Source organism: Pieris brassicae, chromosome 6 (assembly GCF_905147105.1).
Source record: "Pieris brassicae chromosome 6, ilPieBrab1.1, whole genome shotgun sequence".
NCBI classification, from domain to species: domain Eukaryota; kingdom Metazoa; phylum Arthropoda; class Insecta; order Lepidoptera; family Pieridae; genus Pieris; species Pieris brassicae.
In genome coordinates, this window is record NC_059670.1 from 3,699,776 (window position 1) to 3,727,293 (window position 27,518).

Below are 27,518 nucleotides of genomic sequence, written 5' to 3' on the forward strand. Positions count from 1 at the left end.
TTACACTATCAAGCCGAAGTGAAATAATGCCTTCACCTTCCTTACAAAGTACTGGACCAATGACTCATATTGAATTACAAAGGCACAGCTAAGAAAGGAGTTCTTTTATTTTACTACATAGCACTTATTTTTACTCAGATTCTATAGCTTGGTTACAAAGACAAGGCCCTTAAATGATTATTTATTATAGATATGACATACACTTCCATGTATACCCCATTTAGGTGTGAAATAAATTAAACATTTAAACTCATCAGACCGCCAAATTAAAAAGAGCCTCACCATTTTCAATTACACAATTTTAAAAACAAAACAAAATAATTTTAGAGAATTAAAACAACCATATGAATTAAACTATGTAATGTTAATTTCACAATTTCCAATAGACTAATCTTAAAAAGTATCAAATAGATCAGATGTAGAAATCTATTTAGACTATATTAAGTTGCTTTAAAAGCAATACATTATACATCACTTAAACAGTCTGTCCCAATTTTTATTAAATAGTCACTACTTATTCATACCAGGAGGTCCATTCATTAATGGAGGTCTCATTTGACCCATAGGTCCCATAGGCCCCATGTGGCCCATGATAGGCCCCATCATTGGAGGGCGCATACCCATCATAGGTGGCATTGGTCCATGTGGGCCCATCATCATTGGAGGCGCCATTGGACCACCCGGTCCCATGGAAGGTGGCGGAATCATACCAGGTGGTCCTCCCGGGGCTGGTACTGGTTGTCTTGGACCGCCAGGCCCCATTACTGAGGGATCCCATGGTGGTGGAATAGCTGCACCCTTACCACCAAAGGGATTTTGCGCTATTTTACCTGCCTTAAAAGCAGCCGTAGTAGCATCGATCAGATGTTGAGCTTGCTCCTCCATCCACTTTTGATAGAAAAATTTAACATTATCTTTATGCTTACGGCCAGTACAGTGTGTTTTTCGAACGCTAGGAGAGTCGTGTGTCAAATATGTATCACAATAATCGCAATAATACTTCGGCATCTTAGGAAATATAATATATCTTAGGGAATATTACAGGTGTATTATTTAAGCTGTAATTTATATATTTTCGTTTTACAATAAATAGGGTTTATTTTCACTTCTGGTTTGAATAGCGTTAAGTATACTACAAAATACAAGTAAACTATTAAACAAAAAACACCACGAGATAGCGGACTCAAGAGTCAAAACTTTCAGCAATTCCCACAGATACACATTTAACAATGCACCAGAACATCACCCCACAGACTATATATTACAGTTAACAGACTATATATTATAGGGTAGGGTAGTAGTACTACAGTGTCATGCCATACTCAACAAGTAATAGAGTGGCACTAAAGGCTAAAAGAAAAGGTATTATTTAATATTGAATAAAGAAAAAAGCGCGGGAAACGTTGGTCGTGGCGGAATTGTTTTATCTAGTGAAATTTTTAAATTTAATTTAACTTGTATAAATGATCAGTTTGTATATATATATATATATATATATATATATATATATACAACTATACTACTTTTTCCTCAAGGCCTGAAGTCAGCCGAAAAAATGGACGAGCCCCCGGATATCGGGGGCTCGCCCCCCGAGGTAGCGTGTAATATTATAGTAGATAATATATTTTCTAAACTGGACGAGTCCAGTATAGATACAGATGTGGAGCAACGGAGTGACCGAAAAAGAATGCGTCTAGGAAAAATTTGCAAACACTGCAACAAAAGGAAACGAAGATTCGATCCGAAGCGTCGGAAGCCAAATACCGGAAATTGAAATTCCCTCCATATATACTGAAATTAAAAACGCTCATGCTCTACATAATTTTCAGAACAAAGTAGACTCTGCAGAGTCTATAACTGTTAATACCCAACAGCACCCAACACCTCCATTAGACGGTTCTCATTCTCCAAAAAATCAGGCCGAACGTTTTATGAGGCCTATGACATAGGGCTATTTGTAGTTCATGCGCAAAAATTTTCTTCAGATACGAGCGTCGCTTCCCTGCACCCCGTCCAATTTGGTTATTTTCTCCAAAAAAATTATTTTAAAAATATTATTAATGGTAGCATCAAAAGGATAGGCAGAAACCGAATTTCCATATCATTCTCAGACCACAAATGTGCAAACGAATTAATTAATAACCCTTGCCTGACAAGAAATAACTACAAAGCTTTTATTCCCTCATTTAATGTGACCCGAATGGGCCTGGTGCGAGGTGTTCCCGCGGAATGGTCGCCTGAAAAAATATTAGACAATATATCTCTGCCTATAGGCAGCAGAGGAATTATAAAAATTAGACGTCTAAATTATAAAGTGCGTAACAGCAGCCCCTCCTGAGTGGAAACCATCACAGACTATTGTCATAACTTTTGATGGTCAAACCCTTCCTAAACATATATTTGTCTGCTACAATGCTCTGCCCGTGGAACTTTACTCTTACCCTACTATTCAGTGCTATTCTTGTTGCCGATTCGGTCATACTAAATCTAATTGTAACTCTCGGCCCCGTTGTTACAAGTGTGGCCAAGGCCATACAGGGGACACGTGCAACATACAAGATGATGCCGCGTCTTGCTGTCTGTGTTCTGGTCTACACTTTGCAACAAACAGGAAGTGTCCAGAATACGAACGGCAGACTAAAATTAAATTATATATGCGTCAAAGATGTGTATCTTACGCAGAAGCAAATAAAGTGCATGATCCTGTTTCAAAATCTTTTGCTGATGTAGTTAGGTTTTCAAACATGCAGAATACTCCTAATTCTTCTGTCCCATCTGTATCGCCTTCCTCTCCCTCGATTCCGTCGTATAGTAGATCTTATAAGAAAACAATATTTGCTAAACCAACATCCCCCAAACCCAAACGATTGGGGTATAACAAAACAGAACACTTCAATTTGATAAAGGACTACGATGCTCCAGCTTCTTCTAACGGGGTCGCTTTAATAAACAGTAACCTTAACAATAATGAAACTATGTTCTCAATCTCTGATGTAATCCAACTTTTGACTGAAATAAAAACCATTTCTAACTCTGACAACAATGTAACCGAAACACGCCGCCCAACTATTGCTTCCTTAGCTCAATTAAAATCCTCTTATGCGTCACGAACGCGAACAAATAATCCAGTGGAATTGCAGAAGCGCCATCTGCAATAAAAATGATTTAATCCATTTGCATAATAAATTTGAACCATTTGTCTCAACTCTGTCTGAAACATGGTTTCGCCCGGAACTGAAATTTCGGATTCCAGGCTATGTTATTCTTCGACAGGACAGACCTGACGGCTATGGCGGTGTTGCCTTAGTCATCAAAAATAATATAGCTTATTTCCACTCCCCTCATTCGGTGATGACTTGTCAGTCATTGCTGCTATTGTAAATAAAATTTGTATAGTGTCTATTTATTTTTCTCGTCCCAATGTAAATATTTTTTCTTATCTCAATCAACTGTTCCCCATCCTTCCAAAACCATTCTTAGTCCTAGGTGATTTTAATTGCCAACATCAATCCTGGGGAAGCACTTCTTCCAACTATTATCAATTATTAGATATTATAGATTCTCATTGTATCTGCATTTTAAACACTGGGCTGCCAACTCGTGTTACTGGACCAAGTGAAGGTGCAAGTGCGCCTGATCTTTCTTTATGTTCGCCTGATTTAGCTTCAACTTTGGACTGGTGGACTCTTACATCTTCGTATGGTAGTGACCACTTTCCACTTGTAATTACTTTTCCTTCACAAAAACCTATCAAAACCACTCGTTCTCCTCGTTTCAAATACAGATTGAATAACGCTGATTGGGAATTATTCAACCAAAGAGTAGAGCAGAGAACTACTACTTATTCCGAAGAAGGTAGCCAGATCTCCGCCGAAATTCTTTCTCAGGTTTTGATTGAAACTGCAGATGAATCTTTTTGCACCAAAACTAAGTCCTTCGCCTCCCTGGTGGGATCATGAATGTACAGCTGCAATAAAAGCAAGAAAACAGGCAGAAAAAAATTACTGTGAGGACATGTCAGAAGAAAATTTCGAGTTATATTTAGAATCTGCTCGTAGTGCTAAAAAAATGTTTAAGAAAAAGAAATACGATGGTTGGCAATCATTTTGTGCCTCCATTAGTCCAGACGTCAGCCCATCAGAGGCCCGTAAATTTAGATCTGTCTACAATAATTCTCCCTCTTCTAAATTACCGCTAACCCTAGCTGATCAGTTCACGGATCATCTTGCTCCCCCTTCTGTACCGGAAAAGGGATTTCCTCCATTATCTATTCCTGCTTATATTTCTGATGACCTAACTGGATTAAACGCTCCTTTTTCTTTGACCGAACTTAAAGGTGTACTTAATAACGTAAAAGATTCTACTCCAGGAGAAGATGGGATTCCATATTCTTTTTTGAAAAACCTTTCAGATCGTGTGCTGATGCTGTACTTAAATATTATAAATTCTATTATGGTTTCTGGGTGCATTCCCAAGTCTTGGATCACTCAATCTATTATCCCTATTTTAAAAGAGAATAAACCAGCCGATGATCCTTTCTTCTGTTTTAATGAAAACTGCAGAACACCTAGTAAAATTCCGTTTGGAATGGTTTTTAGAGAGTAAAAATCTATTAGCAACGTCCCAATTCGGTTTTAGGAAAGGTAGAAGTACAATGGATAGCTTAGCAATATTCACTACGGACATAAGATTAGCTTTTTCAAACAACGAGTCAGTAATAGCTACTTTCTTAGACATAAGTTCGGCTTATGACAATGTTCTTATATCGGTTCTTAGGGAAAAATGCTTTGCTCGAATGTGCCACCGATTCTATCAAACTTTATTATCAATATGCTCAGTGAAAGATACATTAATTTATTTATTGAAGATGTCAAACTATCTCGGACTGTATGGAAAGGATTACCATAGGGTTCTGTACTCAGTCCTTTGCTTTATAACATCTATACGTACGATTTAGAATCATCATTGCAGGAATCAGCTAACGTACTACAATATGCAGACGATCTCCTTATGTACAAATCGGGCAAATCGATTGAAAAAAATTGCCAAGCTCTAACATCTTCCCTCTCATTTTTAAAATTATGGTTAAATTCGAATAGTTTAGACTTATCTGTATCCAAGAGTAAGGTTGTGTTGTTTTCCAGAATGCGTAGGCCTCCCCCTGTCCCGGTCCAGTTCATGTTTTGATTCCCTCGACTAATGACGTCAAATTTTTTTCGTCAAATTGTCAAAAAATTCTAGATTCCAAGCTTACCGGTGTATCCCACTGTGAATATGTATCTGCGAGATGCGAACGTAATTTGAATATTCTTAGATGCTTATCGGGCATCTGGTGGGGAGCGCATTAACACTCCTTAAAACTGATTTACAACGCCATAATCAGAAGTGTAATGGATTACGGTACTTTCCTGTTGGAACCAGGCAATGCTTCTGCTTTTAAAAAATTAGATAGCATTCAGGCAAAAGCAATGAGAATAGTCCTAGGAGCTATGAAGTCAAGCCCAATCACCTGTATGAGAGCCGAATGTGTAGAGCCTCCATTAAACTTACGACGACAATTCCTGTCTGATAAATTCCTATTTCGTTGTGTCCAATTCAGTAATCATATTCTAACACCTAAACTGACTTGCCTAACATCTATAATCCCCACTTTTAGTTATTGGAAAAACAAACGCCCACCGTGTTTGGTTGAAAGTTACAGAAGATTTACTTCTCTTGAGGCTCCTACTCACCAAGCAACTTCTAATCCGTTGTTCAAATATAGTTACAATTCCCTTGTAATCTCTCCTGATATACATACTAGCACGGGTCTTGTGAAAATTGAGCAAAACCAAAAGTTAACATTTAACTATATTGTTGACACCAAGTGGCCACGATGGCATCGAATATTTACAGATGCATCTAAGCGTTCCAAAGAAGGCTGTGTAGGTGTTGGTGTACTGCACTCTAATTACAATATTGTTCAAAAAACTAAACTCCCTCCTGAAACCTCCGTGTTCACTGGCGAATGTATAGGCCTAGTTAAGGCCATAGAATACATCCTTCTACTAAAACTTCAAAAAACTGTAATTTTTACCGACTCACTGAGTTCTTTAAATGCCCTAGCCCGGTTCCCGTTTGGCTCACATTATCAATTCCCTGTTATTTCTGAAATTAGAAACCTGCTATTGAAATGTTTAAAAGAAAACTATTCCGTATCGTTTGCGTGGGTTCCTGGTCACAGTGGAATATCTGGAAATGAGAAAGCCGATCGTATAGCTAATGAGGCGGTGGAGAGTGGAGATGTGGATATTTTTAGAAATTATGCGCATGACTTGATGGCTCTTTCCGGGATTTATCTCAAGAATTCGTGGACTGAATCCTGGGCCCAAGATAGTCTAAAAGGTCGCCATTATCGTGCTATTCAACCTTCTAAACCCATTAAGCCCTGGTTTTGGAGTCTGAGATTCGGCAAAAGAGTTACAACAATATTGTCTCGTATGCGACTGGGACACGTCTGCACACCAGCTCATCTTGCTAAGCTAAATATTATAGACAGCCCTACGTGCAAATGCGGATATGAAGAAGCTGATTTGAACCACATCATGTTTGTTTGTTCTCGACGCGACCGGTCGGCTCTTCTCGAAGGTCTCATTTCCCTACAAATTCCTTTCCCTTCATCCATATCCTGTTTACTTGCAACATTAGACCCACATGTATATAAACTTTTAGCAGCTTTTATCTTAAGTAATGATATAAAAATGTAGACAATAAATTTATGTAAATATCTTGTCTTACACTCCTTTTTTATGTAGCTCTATAAGAATTGATCTTTGATCTATGAGATTTAATTTCCATTAAGTTTTTTTTACCCGTTTCCCTGTTTTTACCCTGGGCCACAATGCACAAACCGTGCGGGCCATATAAAAAATATATATTGAATAAACTCGATCGACGTTCAGTCTATTTGTAGAAGTAAACATTTGGCCAAATATGTCAGAATGTGACTGTCAAGTGTCATAAGTTAATGGAATTTTTGGGTTTTGCAGTGCACATGGACATTAATTTATTACGGTGTTGGTGTTATCTGAAAACACGTGCAAATATGTCGTTTTAAGATTCGACATAATTTGATATTTGTGATAATTTAATTTTCTATTAAGATAGAGTTAAATATATTCGATTACTTTATATTATGAATAAAAATATAAATTAATTCAAGATGCCAGACATGAAATATATTTTAGTGACTGGAGGTGTGATCAGTGGCGTGGGAAAAGGTGTCATTGCAAGTTCTTTTGGCACGATTTTAAAAAGCTGTGGTATTGATGTAACATCCATAAAAATCGATCCTTACATAAATATCGATGCTGGAACTTTCTCTCCATACGAACATGGTATGTTAATCATGAATAAATATGCTTCTAATTCAAGAAGCGCTGTATTAATACTACGACGTGATTCTATTTATATTTCTTTTCTAGGCGAAGTTTACGTTCTTGACGACGGCGGGGAAGTTGACCTTGATCTTGGAAACTATGAGCGCTTCTTGGATATAACTCTGCATAGAGACAATAATATAACAACTGGTAAAATATATCAGCAAGTGATTGAACGAGAACGTCGGGGTGACTATCTTGGTAAAACTGTCCAAGGTAGTGCTTTCAACTTTAGTATTCAACTGCATTTTCTATTCATACATCTAATGCAGAGTTTTATGTAAAATTAAATATGTTATTTTAGTTATTCCACACATAACTGATGCTGTACAGGAATGGGTTCAGAGAGTTGCTCGCATACCAGTGACTGCTGACAACACACCACCAAGAGTATGCATAGTGGAGTTGGGTGGAACTATTGGTGACATTGAAGGCATGTCCTTTGTAGAAGCATTCCGACAGTTCCAATTTAGAGTTAAAAGAGAAAATTTTTGCTGTGCTCATGTCTCGTTAGTTCCCATGGTAAGAGTTCATAGTTTTATATTGTCTAATAATGAAAAGATCATGAAAATATAGTGCTTGTTTAGTATCACACATTGTGTTCAAAGCTTATGTATAAAATGCTGAAATAGTAGAAATTTGATATCCTATTTTTAAAAACTAGTTAAGTATTTCATAATAATTCTATTTTAGCATATATAGCATGTTGTTTTAAGTAAATTGAGACAATACAATTATTGAACAGTATTTAAAAACCGTTATTTATTTTATTTTTTTTCAGCCGAAAGCTACAGGTGAACCTAAGACAAAGCCTACACAGTCATCAGTCAGAGAATTGCGTGGTCTTGGGCTCTCACCAGATTTGATTCTGTGCCGCTCTGAGAAACCTATAAACCACAATGTTAAAGAAAAGATTTCAAACTTCTGTCATGTTGCTCCGGAACAAGTATGTATAATATTAACCAAAAATACTTATAAATATAAACTTCAATACTATAAGCTTTTGCCTTTCCTGCTTTTAGTTTTTATGTTAATGATTTTCTACATTTTATTGAATTAATTTCTTTTCAAAGTCTTTTTATATTTGTAATTAATCATTAAAATAAATTTACAGGTTATATGCATTCACGACTTAAACTCCGTGTATCATGTACCCATGTTGATGGAAGCTCAAGGGGTAGTACAATATTTAAATGAGAGGCTTCAATTAAATATATCTATGCCCCGCCCAGGCAGGTATGTAATACATGTTGGCTTTACAGCAGCAACAAGCAATTATAATTATGTTTTTTTTTATAAATTTCATTAATAACAAATAACACATTTTAGTTTAGTCAATTTTTATAATTTATGTATTGAAGATCTTATTTTGTATTACTATTCTCAATAGGAAGTAGCTATGAAATTAGATAACCATGAAGAATCAACATAATTTTTTATCACTATTAATAGGAAGTAAATATATTGATCAAGGACAATACTGTTGTATATGTTATATTAATAATAAAAAAATCATACATAGTATCGAGATATAAATTATATACCTCTTTATATATCATAACTCTTATAAACTTATTTTTCAAATACATATAAAATTTGACTAAGATGCCAACAAATATAAGATTAAGAGAATTTTTTGGGTATTACATTTTCAGTTTTATGAAAAAATGGCGCAATTTAGCCAAACGAGTAGAGAACCTTCGTAGAGAAGTGAATATTTCTCTGGTTGGTAAATACACAAAGTTGGAAGACAGCTATGCAAGTGTTACTAAGGCATTACAGCACGCTTGTATTACAGCTGGCTGTAAACTCAATTTGACGTACATTGAGGCAGTAAATCTTGAAAAACAGAGTAAAATAGATGACCCTGTTGGCTATCATAAAGCGTGGCAGGACCTATGTAAGAGTGAGTGAGTATACATTTGAATATTTATTGATGTTAAAACTTTTCAAACCATCTCGGAAGATGATATTTTATGTCAAGATTTATGTAAATTCTCAACTTATGTCCAATGTAAACACTATATAAGGACACCTCAGGGACAGTGCATATTAAACCTTACAAAGAGATGTCGTTAAATGGAAAGAAGAAAAATCTATATTAGAACTTTATTTTAGAAATTACATCAAAACCAATTCTTATTTGAACGCCTTTGTCCGCGTAACGCGCCTCTTATTTTTGTCCGACGTCTTACGATATTAAGGCACCTTCGTGATAAAGCACGTACAAGCAATCCTAATTTGTATACAAATTGACGGATTTTTAGAAAGTTCGGTACGGTAAGGTGCCCACAGTCGAGTTTATAAAGCGACTAAAGAACGTACACAACGTTTTTTTTTAAATAAATTCGCCAACCTAAAAGTACTTTTTAGTATTAAATTAGTGTCGTTATTGAGGATGGCTGTAATGCTATGTAGAGGGTATCATTGTATGGAAGAAAAGCTAAACCAACCGAACCAAGTGATTTTTACACTTTAGGGGATTTGTCGTTATATGGGTGTTACATTGTACTTTCGAGTATGTCTGTAATGATATTTTTGTTATTTTAATATTAAATAGTAGATTATAGATTTTCTTTATTTTTCAGTGGTGTTATAGTACCAGGAGGTTTTGGGCAAAGAGGACTGGAAGGAAAGATTGAAGCATGTAATTGGTGCAGAGAAACACAAAAGCCGATGCTTGGTATTTGTTTAGGTCTACAGGCAGCAGTTATAGAATTTGCTAGAAATGTGTTAGGACTTTCTGAAGCGAATAGTACAGAAGTGGACCCGAATTGCGCAGATAAATTAGTTATAGACATGCCAGAACATCATCCAGGAAAACTGGGTGGTACCATGAGGTTGGGGAAAAGGAAAACTATTTTGGAACCCAGTATTATATGTTAGTTATTTTAAATTTATTAATTTTAATCATATATTAAATACAAATAGCACTGTTGGGTTTTCAAAGTGTATAGTTGGCCCTTAATTTATTTTAATTAAATTTTTGTTAGCTTCATTATACAAGAAGGACGAAATAGAAGAGCGACACAGACATAGATACGAAGTGAACCCGGAATATATAGATAGGTTGGAGGCAGCTGGTCTGCGGTTTGTTGGCAAAGATGAGACCAAGACTCGTATGGAAGTGGCTATTGTAGACACACACCCTTACTATGTAACAGTGCAGTTCCACCCCGAATATCTCTCAAGGCCATTATCACCCAGCCCACCTTTCTTAGGGTATGTATGTTGGAGAAATTTAGAAACATTCCACTGGTACCTGTTACATTCCTTATCAATTTTGTTGCACTTTGCTGGTCCTTTAAGGAACACAAAACCAATATTACAATTTGACTTGCTTTCCAAGAAATTTGGGGATAAATATTAGAAATTTTTCAAGCATCCTTGGAAGTCTAAAAAGACTCATAACTTCAACAATATCATAGACATATTGATTTAACTTTATTAAAACTTCAACCTTATACAACAATTGTATATGACAGACAGAAATGTCCAAACATTACAGTACAACCAATAGTTTTGACATAACATTTCTATAAATAGCTTTACCTCAAATTCTTTAAGTTTTAATTATAATGTCATCTATACAAATAGTTCTAAAATAAAATAATTTGCCTTATTCATAGTTTGTTGAATTTAATGTTGCATGTCATATTTACTAACTTTGCTTTATATATAAGGTTTTATTTGAAATATTGTTTTTTTTTTAAATTGTCTTCTGCAACCATTTTGTTTTATTTCAAATCTGTCAATATACCCTTGATATTCTTACTAAAAAATAATATAAAATTTGAATTCTTTAACTTTGTATGAAATTTCAGACTCATCTTAGCGGCAACAGGTAAATTAAAGAGCTACTTATCAAAGGGATGTAGATTTAGCCCAAGAAGTCAGTCCGATGTTAGTTCCGGTTAGTATCATATTTTTATTTTTGAATATTTATAAAATAATACCTAAACTACTTAGTTATTATCTTACATTACTTTATTTTTTTATGAGTGACTATTCTATTACCTATGTTAAAATGTTTCTAAGGAAAGGAATTGGATTTGTTTCATAAAGAGAGGATTCCTGTCCTTTTGTTAAGAAATTTAAAGATTTATGGACAGTGTATTGCCTGTTTTCTTCCGTCCTACTGCCTGTATTTAGAACTGGCAGTAAATTTAACTTAAGAAGCTTTATTTTATACTTTATGAATTATATTTTGAATTGATAACAAGTTTCTTTTTCTTAGATGAAGGTGACTTAGATGAAGAAATATCTTTTGGTACACTAAACATTAGCAACAAAAAAAATGGGAGTATTGAGTCAGAGGTGAATGGTATACATTAAGTATAATTTTAAGTTCAAATAATAACTTGCATATAATAAGATTATTTTTGACCGTGTATTGCTAAGAATCATAAAAACTTAGTTATAGTTCTCTCTTTTCACGATACCAGTTCTATATTAATGTAGTAATTGCTATACAATCCTTGAATTGTAATAAAACAGTGTACATGTAACACATACCAGTGAGCTTTTCACCAACTTAAGAATTGGGTTATTTATTTGTTGTGTAATATTTATAGTTCAATTTCAGGTTTGTATAAACCACTCAAACACAAAAATTGTGTATCTGGCTTTTTTTTTAATACTGCTAAATAATATTTATGTGGTTATCAACCTTACCTATTGATTCAAAGAATTCATTCATTTCGTCAAGTTTTTGTATAATATTCGATATGCTTATGCTAGTTCATAGCACGAATTAAGCGTTCAACGATTTTCATACATTTGTTTTTAATTACTACACGAATACTATTCGAATCCGAAAATCGTGCGTTTTACTGTTCCACATATACCCACCGCAGTGCTCAATTTAAACGTGTATTATTTTAGTTATATTACCCTCGTATCTCTCGGGATTGTTTCTTTACAAAAGAATGCTTTCGGTGAAAAGCACCAATATTGGCGAAAGACAAAACGACATGTAAAACATGTAATAAGAACTATAATATTGAAATTTTATCGTAACGTATAGACGATACTATGTCAAGTTTTTGAAAGCTATATACATGTTATACCATGGGATCGGTTAGTGAAAATTATTTTATCATCTGTAGTTTGTAAGATTAAGTGATATGATAATTCATACCATTATACAAAATTATCAGAATCTCCTATTCGGTATTGCCAGTAATTAATATTTTATGACATTTAATTGTATTTGTATAAACACGTTTAAAACTTAAATGGTGTATTTTTAAATATATAATCAGTCTAGACAACCATAGAAATCATCATGATTACTAGAAATTACATAATATACTAGCGTCACACTTCCTGTACAAAAATAATACACACATACACTAACAACATATAGTTTTTTATCTGAACTTCAAAACCTTAAACAACAATTATTACTGTCTCACACGACACTTAATATATACCGGAGTTTTGAGAACTTTAATTTGATGTCACCGTAAAATGTAAATACCGTTAGGTTGTAATCTATCGAAGTGAATATGTATACTATCTGTAAAAAAATACACTTATTATCATCCAAGTGTGTACCTTATCCAGATGATAGTAATTTTATGTAATTATTAAATCCTATACTTAATTGTGGTAACATACCTTTCAAATGTTTTATTGATAATACATTGCTTGCTCTGTTTGAAACTGTGTAGTATATATGACATTTTGCATCGCACCAATGAAAATTAAATCCAGACTAAACTTACACGAGGTAATCAGATAGTAATCAACTAGGGATATGAAAGTGTAAAACGACAGTCGTTGCGTTCGATTGTGATCTGTCAAGCGTTGATACATGACGCAACATGTCATGTGTACGCGCATAATCGTTTTATAACCTCACTCCCGTCTTGTATGTCATGTAATGTAACTTCAAACCGTCGTCAGCGGTAAAACAAATATTATGGATTTGTTCGCAGGAATTGTAATTGTAAAGGGCACTAGACCTTTAAGCCTTCTACGCCATTTCTAGTATATTACTATTACGATTTCTATGTATTGTTTTGTTTCCAATAATAATGTGTATTGATATATATGATTTGAAAATACAACCACTAATGTTTTTGACATATTTTGTCTTATCTGTTGTAATAAGCATAATACTTTTGAAATATTGTTATAGCACTTCTGTCTAAACCAAACTTTACAGTGCTGGTTTATCACAATACTTTATATGTATTATAGTTTTAAATGTTTGTTGTAAAAATGTTTTACCATTTGCGTTAATTATATATAAATTTTAGAAAAGAAAATGTATGTTCGCTTTTATAACAGGTATTGCATCTAATAAAAAATGTGATTGTATGGCTGTTAGTCGCTACAAAAGGAATGTAGGTTTATAACGTATTAGCGTTTTTTCTGCTACAAAATATCAACGTATTTTGGTAATCTATTTTTCATCTCTAACTCCGTAAAATGTCTAATGTTGTAACCATTCCAGTTAAAGAACAATAAATAATTGAAAAAAAAAACAGCGTTTCATTTAAAAACAAGAAAGTCAAGAATACCTAGTAAGAATAAATATAACTGGTACAGGTAAACAATGAGTAATGAAGTTAGCAAAACATGTAGATTTTTAAAACCACAATTTTAAATGAGAAGCGAAGCATGCGTAGAGCGGCTGCGGTTATAACTAAAGTTCGTTTTTGCACTTTAGCCTAAGCGTGTCCGCCGTTCACAAGCGAATACATGTACAGTGAAAAGACCGGTTCAATATTTAGTAATAATTGCCGGTCTATACTCTTTTAATATCTGTGAATTTTTACATTACGGCTTGTTGTCACTGTCATTTGTAACCGTGTGTAATTGCGAAGTGAATTCGCTCCGGGAAATTAGGTTCGATTTAAAATCGTATATTTTGCACATAAAATAAAAATTTACTAATTGGATATTTAGATCATTTTCTAAATTATTATCCTTACCTTCAATGATAAAGCAATTTTACGTGAACGTGTTGCGCAATTCACTGACCATGACATAGAGTTGAGAATATTATTTTAGTGTAATCAAAACATTGCAATGGTTTTCGAATCTATTGTCGTAGATGTTCTAAACAGGTTCCTCGGGGACTATGTGGAAAATCTAAATAGATCTCAACTAAAATTAGGAATATGGGGTGGTAAGTTATTCGTCTCGCGTACAAATTATGGTTAATGATATCACACTGCAATCTCCTTATATTTTGACTTTTATATTAGGGTATATAATAAATTAATTTTCAGGCGATGTGGTGCTGGAAAATTTGATACTAAAGCAAAACGCTTTAGAAGAACTAAATATTCCAGTTCAAACAGTCTATGGTCATTTAGGTATGTACTTTCTGTAACTTATTATTAAAAACACAAATATTTGCTAAAAGAAAGTATTTAGTAAACTTTATATATTTTTTACCTGAGTTAAAAAATACTTATAATATAATATAAAGATTGAATAGTTATTTGAAACTAATAAAGTAGCTACTTTTAATTAAATGAGGTTATCACATTTAGCATTCATATAGGCTAACCAAGCCTAAAGGCCACTATGTAGTAACTCAAATACAGTGACATCATCCTCTCAAATTAAGATTGCGTTTGTGACTCACACAAATATAATTTGAAGGTCAGTTTTTATTGTCCTAGGTTAATATTGGAATCTGATTAAAGTGATTTCTGTTGACATAAAAAAAGTGTATCACAAATGATGTAGGTATTCATTGACAAATTTATAATAATTTTTGTGAATGAAATGATTGTTTAGGGTATTGATGAATATTTAAAATGCTCTTTGAACTTTATGTATGTTCATAAATATTATCTCTTATAATTGGAGAGTTTTTGTATTAATTAGGGAAGCTGGTGCTCAAAATACCATGGAAAAATTTATATGGTGCTTCTGTGGAAGCTACTATTGAAAGATTATTTCTTATTGTAAATCCCAATGCTGAAATCAAATATGACCCAGAAAAGGAAGAAAAGATTGCCCTGGCGGCTAAACAAGCTGAACTTGCAAGAGTTGAGGAGGCCAAAAAAAAGGAAGCAGAGAAAGGTAAACAATATGAATATGGAAATCATGTATGTATATTAGCTTGGTATTTTAATACATTTTTTTTCAGATGAGAACAAACTGGATGAGACATTTGTTGAGAAACTTGTCACTCAAATAATTAAAAATGTACAGCTGAAAATATCGGATATACATATTCGTTATGAAGACAGCATAACTAATCCAAAAGCACCATTTTCCTTTGGAATTACACTGCACAACTTGTCTGTTCACACAACAGATGAAAATTGGAAGCAAACTGTCATACAGGAGGCTGTTACAAAAATATTCAAAGTAAGATGCCATCTGATTAGAAAACGAATAAAACATACAAGCATTTCAAAGATTTATACTAACTTTAAAAATCTTTTAAAAAACACAAAGTCATTAATTAAGAGCTGAGATTACTTAAGCCATTTAGCGAGTTCCTTAAATTAAGTGTTAACTAACATTAATTTTATGGCTGATTACATTTAAATAATTGTGTTTCATACAACAAAGTAACAATGAAACATATTTTTGTAGGTATTAAATTTAGAGGGTTTAGCAATTTATTGGAACCCAACAACTGAGCTGTATTCTAAGACCAGCCCGCAGGAAATAAAAAGTAGATTAGAAAAGGAAATAGCAACGAAAACATCAAAACCAGGGGATTATTTATATGGTAAGTAGTTTTATATTTTAGTTAGATGAGAATGAATAATGTTTTAAATCTTGTGTAGGTTGATACACTTTAGTATTGAAGTCTGCATTATAATTGAGAGAAACCTAATTTGTAAAAAGTTAGTTAGTTGTAATTATAAAGAAATGAGCAAGTATTTGCTAAGAAGAGTTCTGAAGTTGTAGTCCAACTTCATATTATGATTGGGTTATACGAAGATATCGCAACAATTTTCTACCTTCACTTGCTTTTCAAAATGTGAAATTTACGGTCTTGAAAGGTTAACTTATGGCAAAGTAAGTTTTACTAGTACTCTAAATAGAATGAATTATATATAGTGAGATACGTGCTTTACTATGTTCACTTGTTAATGGCTATGAAAAGATTCCTTTAAGACAAGATTTTTTTTAGTCTACTCAAATTTTCTACACAAAACATATTGTGCAAAAGTAAATATGATTCAGGCATTTCCACAATCCTTTTGGCGGCCTTTTTTGATCATTAGTAATATTAGAATCTGAATATACTAAAATATATCAATCTGTCTAAAAAGCGTGTTATTATTACAATTACAGTTTTACAATTTACATTTAAAAAAAGCCATAAAATTATTTTAAAGTGAGTTACTCGATGATTCGAAAGTTATCCTATTCGCCGGTATTATGTACTAACCGATATTCCAGCCTTGGCACCAATAAACGCGACCGCAAAATTAAAATTAAATCCCAAACCAGAAGGAGATACTCCGAAATTTAACATTCCTAAAGTGATTTTGAGTTTGCACATGGAACAGCTGGCTGTGAATCTGAGTAAAGCACAATATCAGGATATGATGCTGTTAGCAGATTCTATGGATCGTATGAGCAAAGGCGCTCCTTACAGGTATAGTTCTAAATATCCATTTTGAAGCTATAAAGCTTTAAATGTCTAAAAGTCGTTTAAATTAAATGTTGGTTACGTGTTTAGTATAGGCCTTGTAAAATTCGAAAATCTTCATCTTCGGTGCTTTATTACGCGTTAAAGCGTACTAGAATACTATGTAGGGTTACAAAATAAGTAAGCAGGAACGCTGGCAAGATAACGTTTCCTGCATTATGAAATTTGGGGAACAAAAATTCCGGAATTATACTTTAACACCAAATCATAGTCACTTTTGCGCGTTCAAACTCTAATTAGCTAATTCCAATAAGAATTAAACTAATATAGTAAAACAACTTTCGTTTTAAAGTTTTTCATCGTTACCATTAAAATAAATTGTATAACTTCTGTGATGAAATCAAATATTGTAATTTAATTATAAAATAATTTGTTTAGGATACGCACAAAAGCCACTTTAAAAGAGCTAGGCTCATATCGAGTTCAGAACTTCAAAGAAAATTTCTACGCCAATTTATAATTAATTAAACTTGCATCTCTTATAGAAAATACCGCCCAGACCTCAAACAGTACAAGGGTCACTATAAAGAATGGTGGCAATTTGCATACAAATGCATCTTGGAAGAGGAAGTGTTACGCAGACGTAAAAACTGGGATTGGAAACACATGTTGGAGCATCGTCAGCTCTGTAAAGACTATGCAAATGCTTACCAGAACAAGTTGACCTGTCGCGGAAAAGTCTCTACGGAACACCAATGCGTGCTGGACGAAGCCGAGAAGACCTTGGATCTCTTTAATCTGGTTGTTATCAGGCAACAGATAGAGTTAGAGGTATGTTATTTGTGTTTATGCCAAATTGTAGCTCGTGTTGGTATCAGAATTTAATTCTCAGTTAATCGTAGATTTATATATTACATTTTTTTTTAATATGTAATATACATATTTTTGGTATGGGGGCGGGGGAATAAGAATATCAGAAATGCTAAGGTGGGGCATGGGAAAAACTGCTCTAGATGGTATAATGTTGTAGCTTATGCACTTGAAAACAAGGCTTTATAACATTGTTCTAAAATTTGTGTATGATCTGAAATCTATATCTTAATGAATTTATTACAATTCAGGATAATTCCACGAAGTTTGTATATCAAAGAACGTTTTCTTCTTCAGGTTAATAATAATAAAAATAATAATTTGCGTTTCTTCATTTTTAGGTTGAAAGATTGGGAAAACTAGAAGCTGAAGCTAAAAAGTCTCGGGGCTGGTTTAGTGGCTGGTGGGGCGGTGGAAGCTCCAAAGATGACGAAATGTCTGAAGGCGTGGCTATAAGTAAGACCAATGTTTTTTAATATTAAAATAAATTTTACTTTATGTTAGTATAAGGTTTTTCTTAATAAAATAAATTTGAATCTAGTATCGTTATCAACAATCTCAGAAAAATAATGTTACTGCCGATGTCGTAATTTTGATGTAAAGAAATTGAATTACGAAGATGTCATACGAAAATTTTTGATAATATGTTTTTACATAACAAAAAACTAGTTGCAAAACTAGCTAGCATTTTCAATATTTTCCAATGCAGTTTTTATATTTTTAAAATAAGCAATTGTTTAAAATGTAATAGCGATGACGAACGTATTAAAAGCACATATGTTATCGGAGACTTAATAAATATGATATTAATATATTTATGTTTTGTACTTTTTACGCCAATACTCACTGTTTAATCAGTATGACCAAGTTTCACTTTGGTACGAATTACATATGTTTTTCAAGACAAAAAATCTAATATGATTTTTAAATCAAGGACTTATGAAATTATTATTGCTACTCTGCACTGTGGCTCAGTGAAATGATTTTAATGCAACACCATATTTGTTTATTATGTCGCATAGTTTGACAATCCCTTACTATGTAATAACATAAATTTATTTGTATAATTTTTTTACTAATTCTAATTTTCAAATATTAAGCTTTTGATTATCAAGTTGCGACTGGACACGTGTATTCATAGTTATATTTGAGTTTGTATCTTTTTTACTTTACTGTTTATGGTTTCGATATAAAGTTTTTTTTCTGTTGATAAATAGGTACTAGCAAAGTAATTTATGTATTAAATTTATCGGACTACCCTCACAATTGTTGTAATTTATCTGAATTATATTGTTTTTTGATATGACAGTGAAGCAATTCGAAAAAGCGATGACGTCTGACGAAAAGGAAAAGTTGTTTAGAGCGATTGATTACCAAGAAAATTCGGCGCCACTTCATTTGCCCATAGAGTATGTCGCCGTAGAGGGACATTTTAAACTTGACAAGTTGCAAGTGGCCGTCCATGACGTGTCTGAAGTACTTCGTGCCTGTGTTGAAAATGTTGAACTGGACATGATGCAAAGGCCCAGTGCTAATGCGTTACGGTGAGAATACTCTTAGAAAAATTCTTTAGAATGTGGCAAAGAATAAAAGTTGTTGTTATTGTCTTATAAAGATCTCAGAACAATACATGTACGTGTTTGTTTAAAATAGTGGCGTTTCGTGTTCATTTTGTTTTGTTTGAGCAGATAGATCAGCCGTTTCTGTCACACGCCGTAGACTTTATGTCTAAGGCATTGGTTTCCTCTTGATATTTTCCTTTATCGTACGAGCGAAACATACATGCGTATATGTACAGATGTATGTGTGTATGTGCATTTGTATCATCGCACGCTGATACCACTAGGCCAACAGAATTTGTTTTAAGAAGCTTCATCATTTTGCTTCAGCGCTGATTTGTCTCTTTTTATCGTAGCCTAAACACAATTTGGTAGAAAGAGACAATTACTCTGTTAGTTTAATCTATATTATGAATGAATGATTTAATTTTTCGTTATAGAGTCGACGTGCGTATGAAAGCTTTCACCGTATCGGGTGTACGTCAAGGCGAATTCCTACCGCAACTCGTCACTTCGAAGGAAATAGAGAAAGATGTTAATCTACTTAATGTACTTTTTGAAACTAATCCATTAGGTAAGATTGTTTTATAGATAATATACGGAGCATACAATATATGATGTGTATATTTTCATATAAATCACATTTTAAAATAAATCAAAAAATATATACAGGTGTATTTGTTATTAAAAGGTCGCAAATCTTAGTGTTATAATAATAACTTTATCGTACTATTCTTAATCCTTCGTAACATATATATATATAATATCAATACCTACGAAAAGGGTTAACCTAAATACCTACAAACATTTACAAAAGGGAAACAAACAATAAAAAATATTCAATATATTTAACTAAGGAATACCTAATTTGACTTTGGTTTATAGGAATTTTGGGTTTGGGGCCGTAAATTTTATTACACGAATTGTTATAAATGTCTATTTTTATTAGATGGGAAATGTGATCAGCGCGTTCAAGTACGGGCGCGCCCGTTACAAATGGTGTACGACGCACAGACCGTTATTGAAATTGTTAACGTGTTTAAGCCGCCTTCAGAGTCCACCGCATTGACTACGTAAGTAATATTAAATATTTTTACGGCGTCCAAGCGCAGAACTAATCAAACGCATCATTTTTTCCATGTCTCATGCTGAGCCATTTTTACGTTAAGGTATTTTTAAATTGAGAAGAATGTAATCCACTTCCAATACTGGTTAATATAAACACTTTGATACTTAATTGTATGTGTTCCCTGTAGAAATGGGAGGCATTTAAGTAGCATTATACCTGATTGAATTCATTTTTTCAATTATCTCGATGGGAATTTTATTTATAAAATTTGTGGTAAATCAGACATATACTTACGAATGTGGCACACTTGTTTGTGTGTCTAAATTGGTTATCAAAATTATTCCATTAGTTTTTCTAGTCTATGTAATTTTACATGAAGTGAACGAATATAGAAATTTACACTTAACTAGAACAAGCTTTTTACTAAAACGATTTTGAACCATCGCAACTTATGCGATTTTTATAATATATAATAAAATTAAACGCGTTTTTATTAACAATATCTTTTTTATGCTTAACAGTTTGCAAGCGGCTGCTGAAAACAAGTTGTCGGACTTGAAAGAGAAGTCCGCGTTGGGCATGCAGTACGCGGTACATCAGCACACGTTTATTGATCTTGATATTGATGTGGCCTCTTCTTACATTGTTGTACCCCAGACTGGGATGTATAAGGGGTGAGTATTTTGGGATTCAAAAAACACATTTTGTTACACAAGATTCGTAATATTTTTATAGAACAGGGTCAAACTGGTGAACCGCCGTCCATCGACACTCATGGCCAGAGGGTTTGCAACATATAAGGGTTAAACAAGAACTTATTAAAACATAACAACATTACTTACAACCACTACATAAGTTACGTTAGGAAAAACAGTTTTGCTAATATACATAAAAAATTATATACTTATCAAAAATTGTTTAGTCAATATATTTTACTATATCTATATCTTGGTGATAGCTTTTCTTAGATTCCAAACAGTAACAATATGTTGTTTTTTTTATAATAAAATCGTTATATCCGGACGTAGCGTATATACATTTTATGCAAGTTTGTGTTATAGTAAAACACAAAATATATGTATTAATTTTTATAATTATAAACTAATAATAGTATGGTACCTATAGCCATTATGATTGTGTCATATTAACGCTATCTTTTTAAATTTATTATGAAGATAGTTTATGTTCCAGGAAAACATACTTTATTTTTCAATATGTGTGTTTATCTAGGATTCTAATTTATAATCCTGTTTGAGAATATGAATCATATTTTTATTGAGATTCGGGTGTAATTTTCAATAACGTCGAAATTATGTTGATGTTATAAACACATTTCGATGTCTCGATAGTGGTGAAGCAGTGGTGGTAGTGAAACTAGGTGCCATAAGTGTAAAGAGCGATCCACGAGCCCCTCAGCTGGATGTTCATCAATTGTATCGGTCCGGACTGCAAGATGAAGACATATTAGCTCAGATTACCGCGCATAGCTATGACAAGATGGCTTTGAGGCTCACTGAAATGCAGGTACGAACTCCATTGTTTTGTTTCATATAAACATATCCGCATTTAGCAGTAGACAAATCAATAATCGATGTCCTTATCTACGAGCAGTGTTGGCCTAGTGGCATAAGCGTACAATCCTCATCACGAAGGTGTTCTAATCACAGCTGTGCACCAATAAAATTTTCTCTCCGACAGCGGTGCGGAAACCGGCATGTCTCAAACCCAAAAAGTCTACGACAGCACATGACTACTTTGTATAATCTTATGAAACTCTAATCGACTACTTTTCCTATACTGCTTTTATGTCAGATTTTTTAATTTTTTATTTATAACGCATAAAGTAAAAACGAGAAATACGATCAATAATTATTTCAACGATAGAATATTACATTATCCCAGACTAACATATGTATTTTAACAAAATATAATAAACTCTACGAAGCCTAGACAGGCTAGAAGTCTTAAATAGTATATATTAAGATTTCATTTGAATATTGAACAACTGTTGACGCTTATTACATATAAATTTAAATACACATTCCACAGTCTACTGGTTGCGAAGCAACTTGGTCCTTCGAGCCGGATCTTAAATTTGTTTAATGCAACAGGTTGTCATCGCATCTCCAAATGAAGATTGGCAATCCGCGATCGCCTCAAACGAAGCAACATACTTACATCTTCTACAACCAACCAATTTGGTCATACAAATACATAAATGCCTTATAACTGATGATCCGAGGATGCCTAAGATAAAAATAAAGGGGGAGTTACAGAAAATCGCTGTTAGCGTATCGGAAGATAGGTAAAACTATATTTTTACTCGTTTAGATAGTTTTTACGTCACATCATCACCAGGATGGATTTTCACGGTTATCGATTTTGGGGTTTGTCTTTAAAAATCTGTTTTCCAGAGTAATATTCAGGAGCAGGACGCGTAAAAGTGTAATATATTGAAAGAAAAACTTTTTTAACCGGATTAAAGCTTGTATTGGTATTTAAGTTTAAAATTATGTAAAATAATTATAAGTTTATAATACAAATAACTTTAATCCGGTTAATATTTTTTTTGTTTTCAATGTGTAAAAGCTATGTTAACCAAAGATAAAGACAAGCACTTATTAATATATGTTATTACACTTAGTAATATATGTTAAATAACGTCATCAAGATTTTATGTAAAGCAGCTAATCGGTGCAGAATTTTTTTCTAGTAAAATAAGTATGTCGAAGTAAACATTTATCGATACATAAGTTGTTTATTTTTTTATAGACTATATTTTAATAATAAGGTAATTAATATAAGGTTAATTGAAACTAAAAAGAATGTTACAAAACACATATATTTCTTATCGTTTGCAGATTATTAACTCTATGTGAAATATTGGTTGGGATGCCTTTGCCCCGTTCTGATGAAACGACACAACTAAAGGTATATATTTATTCAGGTAGCATTTTTTTAAAGTTTGTAAAACACTTAATAGGTCCCTTATTATTTTTATTAAACCTGCAATTGTAGGTTTAGATTCTTAAATATTTATTGAATACAAAGCCGTGACCTCCGTGGCTTAGATACTTAGCCCATTAAATGCGGAGGTATACATTGAATTGGCTTGAGGTTTAAATCCCAACGAAACATTTGAGTCCAGCACAAACGGGCACTATAAAGAACGAAAACTGTCTATTGTCTTGTTCTCTGTGGAATTTAATAGAAATATTTTTCTTAAAGATAATTTGCTACAAATTTGCGTACACTATGACGGGCCGTGTTATTGAGTCCCAAATTGTTACACAAGGAAGCGGTGCTCCGGTAAAATTTATATGAATGTGATTAATTACACTACTAGAGTAGCTGTCACCTTCATTATAGATTAATTGTATACAGATCCATTTATGACATTTAAAAATTAGAGATATAAGAACGAGTTTAGTATTGAACAGTCTTGTTTTAAACTTTATGCTGTTTTTATTCGAAGAGAAATGTTGGTAAACGTTATTTCAGTTTTGTATATAATGTTAGCATTCGATGACATAATTATCTAGTTTTGTATGTAAAAAAAAGAAAATTACTCTCAAAAAGAGTATCTCTTCTGTGACAACATCGACATTATTATTTCGTACCTGGCAATTCTAAGTTAGCTATGTGGCTATGGAAATTCATGCTGCGTTTTAATTAACCAAGTCTTTTATATTTTTCACTTGTTGCTTACCCAATCTAATTTTAAAAAATGCTCACAGTGGTTGCCTTTAAGAGATCGCTCGAAAGCGACAAGGCCGCCAGTTGCTCTCTTTTATTTAATTATGTTTTACTGTATTATATTTCTGTATGCGACGAAGTGTTAATAAATATAATCGTGGCGATTTCAATTGATTTGATGTCATCTTGAAATGACGGAAATCTTTGAGTCTCTATTGATGTAAATGTAAATTTGACTTTACGGGAGTTTTATTGATACATTCTAATTTTTAGGCAAGTGAATCTAAAGCGTCTAGTTTGTCACTCTTGAGATATTTGGACCCGGCTGAGAAGCAAAAGCGTGATACTGCGAGATCGAAACAAAGGAAAAATGAAGAACATACGGTCCAGCTTACTGAACTCGAAGCGTTCTTCATTATGAAAGGTTTTTAATACTTTATTATAGAAATAGAAAAGTAATCTCTGTCTCGATCTTAGTGGGAAGTAGTTTCACTTCTAATATAAAAAAAAAACCTTACTAAAATTAACTAAAGTATTCTGATTAATTATACTTATTTAGATTGCGATTTTAAGTATAAAATCGAACCACGATCGTGTATACACATTTGTGTGTTACATTACAAAAGACTGGACGAAGAGAGACCAATATCAATATTCTGCAAAATAGTTCTGAGATACTGCAAAGAATTTATCAAAGTCGGTTGAATATTTTTTTTAGCACGTAGTGGGTTGAATTCTTTAGTTCATTTTCGTTGCTTTTTCAGAATTAGTCCTAAGCGTGAACCGCAAAACGAAGGACCCTCAAGTATACGACAAGTTCCTAGTATTCTCATTGAATTTATTGGAAATTAAAGCCACGCAGAAGACATTTACCCTCGAAGCAGCAGTGAGACTCGGTTCAGTGGATATGCAACATCATAGAAGTGGACACAAGACCATATCGATGATAACCACCACCACAGATTTCCAAGAACATGATAATATTGAAGAGCAGTACTTATTCGCTGTTACGTATACTAACGTAAGTGTCTTTAACTTGTCAAAACGAATCGAATATTTGCCGATAAACTCAAAATAGATTTCCATAAACAGAACTATAATAGTTGTCAAGGTTGCAGAATTATCTGAAATTTTGGAAAACTCAAGTCAATTGAGATTTTTACTAAGCCTTAATTAATCCTTTTGAGGTAGTTAAAAATGAAGTATGGATATTCCTCCTTTATAGGAAACGTTTTTGTAGTACTTACGTACGCTACTTACCGTGGGTTTATAACCCTAAGATCTCGCGAGATCGTCGAAAGATGTACTAATACGTACAGCTTGAACGTACTTACATAACGTGTACGTACGTAACGTGTTTTTACGTCAAATTCGAATGAATGCAAGCGAAAGCAACCTAGCGCGCGTATGTATCCCGCACCGCATATTTATTTGTATTGTATATCTTTAGCGGTGGCTTCATCCTCGTAACAGCTAAAAATGGTCGAGCAAGTCTATGTTCTCAGTACAGGACACGTTTCTACAGTAGTTGAGTTAGTTTTATTTGACTATACTGATGCGTAAGAAGGCATGTCGAAATCACGAACTTCCACAGCTCTTGTTGTTTAAAATCTGAAAAAACACTCCATCTTTTAAATAGTCTTCCTTCTCTGTGTGTTTGTGCATAAAAATGATTATTAAGAAACATTCCAGGTTGACAAGAAATGCCCTGAATTCAGGAGTCACTATGGTTCTGTGGAACAATTAATCGAATTAGACTTTACAGCGTTAGAACTATTGCTACACTTGCAGGGTTTACAAGAGATTCTTGTGATTATTAATAATTATCAGGTTAGTAATTTGAAGGCTTAAAGGCTTTGTTTAATTTCTTTTACATTGTACTATATAGGTAAATATCAGCATATACAGCCTTAGTGCTTTATTGTTTAACGCACGTGGTATATACACTGGTACTTCGGTATTCAGCGAAAATTATAGTTTTTTTAATTAATTAGGTGAAAAGTGTTTGCCCTATAACAAAAGACGAGACTCTTATTCATAACAAAACAGTTGTCTCTTTTCTTCACAGCGTAAACACAATGTGACAGAAAGAGACAAAAAGTAGCTTGATTAATGGAGTATGACGGAATTAGATTTATTAAGGACTTTTAACTGAAAATAATTTTTTTTCAGACTCGTCTCAATGCAATTCAAAGTACGGTAGACCGATACGCCAATGCTGGTCCGTTGGAGACGATTATGGAAGATGAAGAGTTGCTGTCCATTGTCAAGTCTAAAGGTAAGAATAGAAGAAAACTCTACTGAGTAAATTTATCTTTAAAATATTTGTGATTCAATAAAAAAAGTAGATCTCAATTTAATATATTTTTTTAGAAGATGACTTTGTCTCAGGAGCTCATATTAACTGTCTTCTGTATCATAATTTCTAAGTAGGTTTTGACCTAAGAATTATTATTTTTTAAATGTACTTATATTCAAAAAAAACTATTAAGAAATCTCGAACCTTCGTTGCCTTTAGGTTATCAGCCCAAATAATCTTAAAGAGGCATTATAAGAGTTGGCACCTTTGTTTTGAAGATTCGTGCCTCTTGTATTTATCCTAATAGGCGAATAAACGATCAGCCGTGTGAAAAACAAGTGACGTTTTGCGCCTTATTTTCAGTTTTCCATAGTCCATATTCGAGTGTGATAGTGTCAGTAATCTCTATGAATTTTAGCGAGTGTATCAAAAGTGCCGCGTCGCAAACAAGTGGAAAGTATACAGTTGAAAGTGAACGTTAAGATCGGGTCGGTAGAGATCAAATTCGCAAATGACATTCGACCATTATCATTGCTGAAGTTGCAAGGGGCCACGGCGGGATTAGTACTGAAAGCGTCGTATACGCAGGTCGATTGTGCGATTTCCTCTATCAAAGTCGAGGATTTGAATCCAGCTACTATTCACAAAGAGGTTTGTATGAATTAGGATCTCAATCATAAAATGCGGAATATTTTGTACCACGTTTATCGCAGTGCTTGCAAATATTTACTAAGTCTTAAAAACATCGATTTACTTCTTATATTGCTATGAGCTTGGGGATCGGATAGAAAATGCCGTAGATTTCATCAAGGGTTTATTTCTTGATAAATCAATGAGGACTTTATGAGTAAACATAATTTAAAGACAGACTAATTACTTAATTATCCACATTTCACACTGTACTTTAACACTTCTAATATGTGATTGACGATCTCCTGAAACGGTCAGAAATCATATTCCAACCTGCTGAAAAGTTCTCTAAGTAGTGGAAAATTCTAGAAACATTGCAGTCGACCCATATTCG

At 33.4% G+C, this 27,518-nt stretch overlaps 3 protein-coding genes across 7 annotated transcripts in view; 2 read left to right on the forward strand and 1 right to left on the reverse strand.

Moving 5' to 3' along the window:
- Window positions 1-280: 280 nt before the first annotated feature.
- Window positions 281-1,207, reverse strand: LOC123711388 (U1 small nuclear ribonucleoprotein C). Its single transcript, XM_045663956.1, has one exon. The coding sequence runs from the start codon at window positions 1,006-1,008 to the stop codon at window positions 511-513; it is 498 nt and encodes a 165-aa protein (XP_045519912.1). The 5' UTR covers window positions 1,009-1,207; the 3' UTR covers window positions 281-510.
- Window positions 1,208-7,031: 5,824 nt separating this feature from the next.
- Window positions 7,032-13,903, forward strand: LOC123710926 (CTP synthase). Its single transcript, XM_045663250.1, has 10 exons — window positions 7,032-7,376; window positions 7,464-7,634; window positions 7,723-7,940; window positions 8,200-8,364; window positions 8,533-8,654; window positions 9,074-9,328; window positions 10,007-10,299; window positions 10,412-10,640; window positions 11,243-11,331; window positions 11,656-13,903. Exons 1-10 carry the CDS (start codon window positions 7,202-7,204, stop codon window positions 11,751-11,753), a joined length of 1,815 nt encoding a protein of 604 aa, XP_045519206.1. The 5' UTR covers window positions 7,032-7,201; the 3' UTR covers window positions 11,754-13,903.
- A 325-nt stretch (window positions 13,904-14,228) lies between these two features.
- LOC123711163 (vacuolar protein sorting-associated protein 13) overlaps window positions 14,229-27,518 on the forward strand; it is a 55,072-nt gene continuing 41,782 nt past the window's right edge. For 3 of the 5 annotated variants that reach the window (XM_045663606.1, XM_045663605.1, XM_045663607.1), the window contains exons 1-21: window positions 14,229-14,559; window positions 14,663-14,749; window positions 15,270-15,467; window positions 15,535-15,758; window positions 15,990-16,128; window positions 16,809-17,007; window positions 17,547-17,832; window positions 18,213-18,327; window positions 19,181-19,415; window positions 19,871-20,004; window positions 20,380-20,503; window positions 21,021-21,173; window positions 21,849-22,023; window positions 22,611-22,804; window positions 23,361-23,430; window positions 23,728-23,808; window positions 24,469-24,619; window positions 24,960-25,216; window positions 25,888-26,025; window positions 26,368-26,473; window positions 26,913-27,145. In XM_045663606.1, coding sequence (XP_045519562.1) covers window positions 14,460-14,559; window positions 14,663-14,749; window positions 15,270-15,467; window positions 15,535-15,758; window positions 15,990-16,128; window positions 16,809-17,007; window positions 17,547-17,832; window positions 18,213-18,327; window positions 19,181-19,415; window positions 19,871-20,004; window positions 20,380-20,503; window positions 21,021-21,173; window positions 21,849-22,023; window positions 22,611-22,804; window positions 23,361-23,430; window positions 23,728-23,808; window positions 24,469-24,619; window positions 24,960-25,216; window positions 25,888-26,025; window positions 26,368-26,473; window positions 26,913-27,145 — 3,399 coding nt within the window. In that variant the 5' untranslated portion in view covers window positions 14,229-14,459. The remainder of the gene's footprint in view (window positions 14,560-14,662; window positions 14,750-15,269; window positions 15,468-15,534; window positions 15,759-15,989; window positions 16,129-16,808; window positions 17,008-17,546; window positions 17,833-18,212; window positions 18,328-19,180; window positions 19,416-19,870; window positions 20,005-20,379; window positions 20,504-21,020; window positions 21,174-21,848; window positions 22,024-22,610; window positions 22,805-23,360; window positions 23,431-23,727; window positions 23,809-24,468; window positions 24,620-24,959; window positions 25,217-25,887; window positions 26,026-26,367; window positions 26,474-26,912; window positions 27,146-27,518) is intronic. The other 2 variants (XM_045663610.1, XM_045663608.1) reach the window with 1 other exon arrangement.